The sequence below is a fragment of the Otolemur garnettii genome, unplaced genomic scaffold, assembly GCF_000181295.1.
Source record: "Otolemur garnettii isolate 467f Iridium unplaced genomic scaffold, OtoGar3 scaffold00023, whole genome shotgun sequence".
NCBI lineage: Eukaryota > Metazoa > Chordata > Mammalia > Primates > Galagidae > Otolemur > Otolemur garnettii.
The window spans coordinates 17674179-17681723 of NW_003852418.1; the positions used below are offsets into that span (position 1 = coordinate 17674179).

The window sequence follows — 7545 nt, forward strand, 5'->3', positions numbered from 1 at the left end:
GGGGGAATGTGTCTCCTCCGGTAGGGAATGTATAACGTGGTGATAACCCATCACTAGACAGACGCATCCACACTGCAGGGAACGTGGCCCCTCGGGAGAGCCCGCCCTGCCCGGCCTCCCTCTGCGCTCTGCAGCAGGGAGCTCACCCTCTGCCTGACATCGACTCCGAAATCCCGACATTTCTCCCTTCAAGTCTCAACAGACACGAGAGAAGTTTCCATCAAACAAGCACTGGCATAATTATATTAAAAAATAGTGCAAAATCTCAACATTTATATAAATAACTCTAAACCCCTGCTTTGTAATTTTTTTTTCTTTACAAGGTAATACACACTTTCTGAGTTGGCACTCAAAAATTGCCATTTTTTTTTCTTCTTCTAGTTCAGAAAACAACATTTTTTTTTAATAGGCCTCTTCTAATACAAAAATACTCCTGCCCTCGCACATACGGTTTCTCTTATTTTATATATATTTATATATATAATATTGCAGATCTTTAAACAAAGGTTTTGTGCAAATATGTCTTTAAAGTTAAGTGAAATCATCATAAACGAAAGAAAATAAGCATTCACGCACGCAGCTCAACTAGAAACAAACAAAAAAAAAAGACTACCGTAGAATGTGTTTTTCTCTTCTGCCTTTAAGACACAGCTCAACAAAGAAACGTGGTTTTTTGCAAGCTTTCTTAGCTTGTGCATTCAGACCAGACATCACATGTAAATATTTATACACAGAGAGGTGGGAGAGGATGGCCACACTCGGCGTGTTCTGTGTGTCACCTGCCTTCCCCTCTCTCCTCTTCTAGGAAGTGCAGAGTTCTGCTTTTTCACCCACTGTGGCTGCAGCCCAGCCCCAGGCCCCTAGAGGGGGTGTCCTTTCTGTTTATCCTTCTCTTTGCTCCAGATGGCGGCGCTCTCCAGGGGGGCCATGTGTGTGTGTTGGAGCCGGGTACCCTCCAGTAAGGAGGGTGGCCCGTTGCTCTGCTGGTGCTGGAAGGAAGACCCAGGGTAGTGGCCGATGACCTCGCTGTAGGTGGGTGGTGGCCCCTCCATGCGCCCACCGCTGCCGTAGCACGTGGCGCTGATGCCCGAGTTACTGCTTGGGGGGCAGGGGCCCCCCAGCCTGGCACTATCCATCAGGTCACTGTCGAAGATGGTTCTGTTCGGAGGTGCGCGCACAGACTCGCGGTTCAGCTCCAGCTGCTGCTCGGGGTCCCGCAGCTGGAGGGTGCAGGGGCCTTGGTAGGGCGGGGGCTCCTCCCCATCTGACAGTGAGATGGTGGGTGGCAGGTCGATCTCGTGCTGCAGGTACGGGTACGTGGGCTGGAAGCGGTGGAGGCGGTCACGCTGGGCGAAGGCTGGCACTGCCAGGCGGTCGGCGGGCCGAGGCGGGGTGTAGACCTGCGGCTGGAGGGAGCATAATGCAGTCAGGCCGGCTGTCTCAGGTCAGGCCCCCCGAAGCATATCCTGGGACAGGGGGTTGGCTGCATGTGACTGGGGAGAGGGACAGGGCCTTGGGGCTGCAGAAAAGGAGTCTTGGAGTGTGTTCAGAGCCATATAGTCCCCCTTAAAACAGGGGTAGCCTTTTTCTTCCACCCCCCAGGGGACAGGGACTGTACAATCCCAGGCAAGGACACTTCTTCTAAGAAGAGAGTTTGAGTCTTTGGCAGCCAATACTCTTGCAATAGCTGCTAGCAGGGCAGGGCTGGGGTCGGGGAGGCAGTGCAGGCTCTCACCTCAGGGATGCCGCTGCCTGACACCGTGCTCTCAGAGGGCCAGAGGCATCCTTCCTGTATAAGAGAAGGACATGCAGGGTCAGTGGGCTGGGGAATAAAAGGCTCAACCAGGCTATGGTGCTGAGACCAGTCACCCAAGAAATAGATCTTTAAACCCCTTTCCTTCCCTGATCCACCCTCTTCAAAGACATAATAACAACCCCCTCCTCACTGGTCTCTTGGCTCCTGCTGCTGTTTCCTGGAAACTCAGCATTACACTTTCCAAAACACAGACCCAATTCAAGGGTACCCCCTACCCCCACCTAAGTCCCCAGGCAGCTTCCCACCAACACCAACAGTTTTATAACTAAGCCCAGGAAGTTACTTAACCTCAATGCTCCTGCCTCTGAAAACACGGAATAACTACAGTCCCGGCCTCTTGGCGCTAAATTGCTTAACAGGTTGAAAGTAAAACGCACTTGGAGCCCACATAGCCCTCAGGGAGTCTATGATAGTGCTGGGTGTCACCTCTGAATTCCCACCAGCCACACTGGCCAGTTCCCTGGTGTCTGAATGTGCTAAGAATGTGCCACGGGGCCTTTGCACTGACTCCTCACTGTCTGGCCAGCTCCTTTATTTTCAGTTCCAGGGTCCCCTGTAGACTGTCTCCAACACCATTATCTAAAGGCTATCTCCCATGAAACAACCTGTCACCTGTCCTTCCTGGAGTCGCTCTGTGTATTTAGCTATGTCCTTGTAGTCTGTCTCTTCTACATCAATTATTACCGATATCCCAGTTTATAGGTGAAGAAACAGAGGAGAGTGAAACAAAGCACCCAAGGTCCTGCCATCCAACAACAATCTGGTCACCAAAAAATAAAGAAGACAATGTCACTTCTGTGGCAAGCCCTGGGCCAGGTGCATAGACACAACACCACCGTGGGAAGCTTATGTCCTCTGCTGTGAGTCTCCAGCAGGGGCCTGAAGCTGCTTCCAGGAAGGTGAGACCCCCATGCTGGAAACAATTTATCTGTGTTGCCCAAGATGCCATCTGGGCCTGAGGGAAAGAATGTTTGTTAATTTTATACCTTCAATGAGATATAACTGATGTGCAATAAACTCATGTTCAAAGTATACAATTACAGAAAGTTCAGGCATTTGTACATACCAAGAACCTGTCACCAGAGTCAAGATAAAGAACATATTTGTCACTCCCTAAGTTTTCCTGGGGGCATGTTTTCTTGAGGGATCCCAGGTAGGACGTGTCTCACCTGCAGCCCAGGTGGCAACAGCCAGAGGGAGACAATTCCCAAAATGGCCACTAGGGGCCTCTGTGGCGCTCAAAACCCTCTTAAAGAGGCCGCATCTCACCTTGTTCCCTGATTGGGAAAAAAGCCAGATAGACCCATGTCATTCCTGATAGCCCCTCTGTGCACCCAACCCTGAGGTTTCCCTCCAAGAGACAGCTGGAATCACCTCTCTTGCCAGCATCTCTGCCTGGAGGACAGTGAATGCCTCCTTTACTGGGGCCTCCAGACTACAAGGCGCAGGCAGGCCATTCACCGGCAGACTTGGTAAAACAGAGACTCTGCCGCAGGAGGGCAGGTGCTGCCTCCCACCCCACATGGCACTTCCTGCTCACAAACACCCCACCCTGCTACTCCTCTGCTTAACCCCCCAGGAGAAAGTTCCACACCAAGGTCCACACCCAAGATTTCTGCAGACTTATGTCACAGTGGCTTTCCCTAACAGGTGCATAATGGCTGAAGATGGTACCAAGGATGCACTGCAGTGCATGTTTCATTCACGTGGTGTCCAATAAACAAAAACTCTCACCCTCTCACTTCCAAACCTGAGCCCACTCTGAGCCCAGACCCCTCTGTCTTGATGAGATTCAACCCGCCCTCAAGTCTCAGTGTAGGTGCTAACCCTGAGGTCTCTTGCTGAGGTGGGTCAGACACCTCCTCCAGGTTCCCTTGTCTGTCCCCTCCCCTTGCAACATGGCTATCTCTTTGCCTGCAACTGCTGGCGTATGTATTTCACGCTCTTTGAGGGCTCCCTTAAGGTGGGCTCATCAGTATGCCCAAGACGTCCCCACTCTGACCTCTCTAGACCAGGGGTCTGAAAACTGTTTCCATAAAAGGCCAGCAAGTAAAAATATTTTCTGCTTTGTAGGTGGGCCAGTCTCTGTTCTGACACACAACACTGGCACTGCAGGTGAACACAGCTGTAGGCAGTACACACTCAAGTGCACTAGCTGTGTGCCAATAAAACTTTATTTGTAAAAACACAAAGCCATGGTTTGTTGACCCCCAGAAGACAGCTCTGCCAAGACCCCATAAAGTTTCAAACCCCTCAAGGCCAGAAGGAAATTCCTGATTCTCCCTTCAGACCCCAGTGACAATCTTCCCTCTCACTGGGAATGGGATCACCACCCACCAAACCCTGAATGCCAAACATGTGGTGGGCACACAGCAAGGCTGAAAGAAGATGACTCTGGTTAGGATGCAGGTTAACATAAGGCACCTGGGAGACTTTCTGTGTCCCCTCCAAGGCCTTCTGCTCCCTCTCTAGGCTGACTACTGTGCCTTGGCTTGGCTGAAGTCCTGCCCCTGGGAATGAACCCTTGGCTGCCCAGGCTCTTGGGGTGAGCAGGAGACCCACACCAAGGATAGATTTGGGATGAAGAGGACAAAGGTTTGCCCCATCTGAGGCGCTGGCTGAGCTGGTCTGAGCTGGCCTCCTGCACAAAGACATGTTCAGGGGGACTCACTAGCCATGACTCATCAACATTTGGGGTAACGAAGGCTGGGAAGGGGACGAAAGTCAGAGCAGGGACCATTTGTCCAAACTGGGACCTGGCAGAGCTCAGGGATGCAAGGGCAGCCTCAGCAAGGGCAGGAGGCTTCTCCCTGATGTGGGTCATGTGAGACTGTGACCTCCTTTATAAGTGAACCTGAGGTTTGTGCTACTTATAAACTTGGCTAGATGGCCACTCAGTGATTGTCAAGCACTATGTCCCTTAGGATGGTGCTGGGCAGGGAGTGCCTCCCTGTGCCGAGGGGCTCTCAGCACCTGAGCCTCACCCTCTGACTGCTCTCCTTTTCCCGTTTGACCACTGGGAAAACGACATCTCTGAGAGGGCAGATTCTTGTCCAGTGTCACAGGTGAGGTGATGAGCCAGAGCTTGGGCTCTTACCCACCCTTATATCCAGGGTTGAAGGAGAGAGTGACCTGTCCGTGAGAGGCAGACAGGTGGGTCACAAGTTGCTGGCTATATACAGGGAAGAAGGGACTTCCAGGGGTTACCCTGAAAAGGGGTCCAGGCAGGCAGATGGGACACCAGCTGGGCCCAAGCAAACTGCAGCCTTGGGTCTCCAAGGGAGGTCACGGGGCTCAGTGACTTTTCAGCTGTCTGGCAGGGGACCCGGGGGAGCTCTGATATTCTGCTTTAGCCCTAACAAGCCTCCATGTTTACCTAGCCAGGCCTCCCTGAGGATCTGTGCAGGTGGCTGTGTAGACAGACCTTCTAGACTCCTGCTCTGCTTGGCAGCAAAGACTTGGGTGCTGCCCACAGGGCTACCTCTACCTCCGTGCAGACACCTGCTGGGACACACCACAGGTCTCAGCTGGGGTGCCAGTGTTCCTGTCAGTGGTGCTGAGCAGATGCTCCTTGCCCTGACAACCTGGTGACGCACTGAGGCTGGGGCCTGACGCAAGCAGAGATGCCCAAACCCGCTGGGGATGGGCCTGGTGGCTTGGGGCTGCAGCCAACAGACTTCTTGGCCGACTTGGCTCAGCCCACAGACTTGGCACTGCCACCAGTCACAGGTGTCCCTAGCAGTGATGAGGCCACACCCGGCACGGCCTGTTCTGCAAGTCCTCCCCATACCCAGCACACCCCAGCTCAGAGCCTGCCTATAGCTCTAGGGCTCCCTCCGGCTGCCCCTTCCCATAATCCTACCCTGTCCTTGAGACAGCTATCTCTCACCTCCGTGCTGTTCAGTTACATACCCTGGGGGCAGAAATGGAGGCCATTCAGAGACTAAGGCCACACCCTACTTCTGCCCACCTGCCAAAGAACACCAGCCACGGGCAGAGTGTGGCCTGAGGGGGAGTCAGTTCAGATCCCCCGGCCCTGGACTTTGTAGAGTCTTGGGGCGGGGGTGGGGGCTATTCCTGGGTTTCCAGAATATCCAGTGACACTCACCATGTTTTTGACATGTCAACATTTGTGGTCACCTGCCCAGTGATGCTCACCACTCACCTGACATGTCGAAATGAGGGGTCACCTGCAGAACAGGGCCCATGTGTGCATCTCCACGTCCTTCTCAGCCCCAGAGCCCTTCCCTACTTCTTCCATCAGCGCTTGGAACTGCTCACCCTGGGTGACTGGTCACAGCCTCCAACGCCCTGCGGGTGTACTTGCCTCCCTGCCTGCCTGCCCTGCCACGCCCAGCGCCCCTGGCCCCTGGCACCAGCTCACCACCAGTTCCCTGGTGTAGGGGGAGTCCTAGCGTCCTAGGCTCCAGCGGGTACTTGGTGGAGATCTGAGAAAGACCATGTGGAAGGATGGAAGCGCTTTCACAGCAGCAATAACCACTTGCTCTATGCTAAGGCCTGGGTCCTCTGGGAGGTGAACACAACCTTGGGCCCCTTTCACAGAGAAGGAATGGATCAGGAATGGATCAGGAACTGACCACAGGCCCAGACACCTCCAAAGCAGGGCTGCCTCCTCCCTTCTGTCTGGGTCAGGGCTGCAGGACCACAGGCATCTCTTCCCCCACCACCTTGTGGGGTGTGGAGTCACATGCCCCCTCCTCATCTCTCTGCCCTCTCCTCAAGGGCCTCTGTGTGTGTCCAGGATGTCTCCCCAGCCACCCATCCTGTTCCCATTTGGCCCGAGTTATCTTGGTGGAGACAGAAGCCCGCCCACGCTGTGCCACAGCACTGTCACCCCGTAAACTTTTCTCCTCTTCCCCCTGGAATGGCAGCTCCATGACAGCAAGGATCTGTCTAGGCTGCCTGTGCCCCTAGATCTAGGACGGTGGCAGGCTCAGAGCTGAGGCTTGGGAACCAGCTGAGAGCAGAGGCTCATGACCCCTCTCTCTCTCCATCCCTCAAGCATCTCAGTGAGGTCCACCCAGAGGGCATTTTTAGTCCCATTTACAGTGAGATGGCTGATACGTATGCAACAGGAGGTTTCATAGCCCATCTTCCCACCCTGAACCTGGGTTCCTGTGAACATCCAGGAGACACCACGGGTGCTGCCGTGAGGGGCGTCTGCTTACCGAGGATAGGGCGTCTTCCCTCCTCCGGCCCTGGCCGTGCCGGCTGATAAAGGAGCGTGCAGACAGCTTGTAGTGGCTCAGCAGACACGTGATCACCACCACCATCACCATCATCACCACCACGATTATGATGATCTGAACGAACTCCAGCTCCGCTGTGGAGGCAGAGAGGGGCATGTGAGACTGGGAGACACCCCTGCAGGCCGCAGGGCTCAGCCCTTCTGAACTTCCAACCCCCTGGCAGAGCAAGAATACCACAAAGACCCCAGGGTGCAGAGAGGTCACTGGTGGAGGGGGATGGCTGGGAGGACGCCAACAAGACAACACCGGCCAGAGCCTGTAGCCCAGACACCCCCTTTGCCAATTGCTGGACAAAGGCTAAGGCAAAGGGTGACAGCCCCTTCACCTGTCGGCGGGCACCTGGGGGGCAGCAGCTGGGAAGAAGAGACCCCTGAGTGAGGAGTGTGAAGTCTGTGGAGTGAACAGAGGGGAGCTGAGTATGCACGCCAACCTGCATCCACCTCACATGCCGACATGCAA

General features: G+C 54.3%; 1 protein-coding gene across 1 annotated transcript; it reads right to left on the reverse strand.

The window, feature by feature from the left end:
* Window positions 1-395: 395 nt before the first annotated feature.
* On the reverse strand, window positions 396-7182 carry PMEPA1 (prostate transmembrane protein, androgen induced 1). The gene is made up of 3 exons (XM_023512036.1): window positions 7006-7182; window positions 1736-1789; window positions 396-1406 (listed from the first exon to the last, which is right to left on the reverse strand). Exons 1-3 carry the CDS (start codon window positions 7180-7182, stop codon window positions 861-863), a joined length of 777 nt encoding a protein of 258 aa, XP_023367804.1. The 3' UTR covers window positions 396-860.
* Between the last annotated feature and the right edge of the window lie 363 nt (window positions 7183-7545).

Excerpts from the sequence above, each read along its gene's own strand:
- PMEPA1 (XM_023512036.1), bottom strand. The coding sequence starts at position 7,182 with ATGCCCCTCTCTGCCTCCACAGCGGAGCTGGAGTTCGTTCAGATCATC. Across the intron at positions 1,790-7,005 it reads GGGAAGACGCCCTATCCTCG|GAAGGATGCCTCTGGCCCTC; the intron begins GTAAGCAGACGC and ends TCTCTTATACAG. Across the intron at positions 1,407-1,735 it reads CAGGCAGCGGCATCCCTGAG|CCGCAGGTCTACACCCCGCC; the intron begins GTGAGAGCCTGC and ends TGCTCCCTCCAG.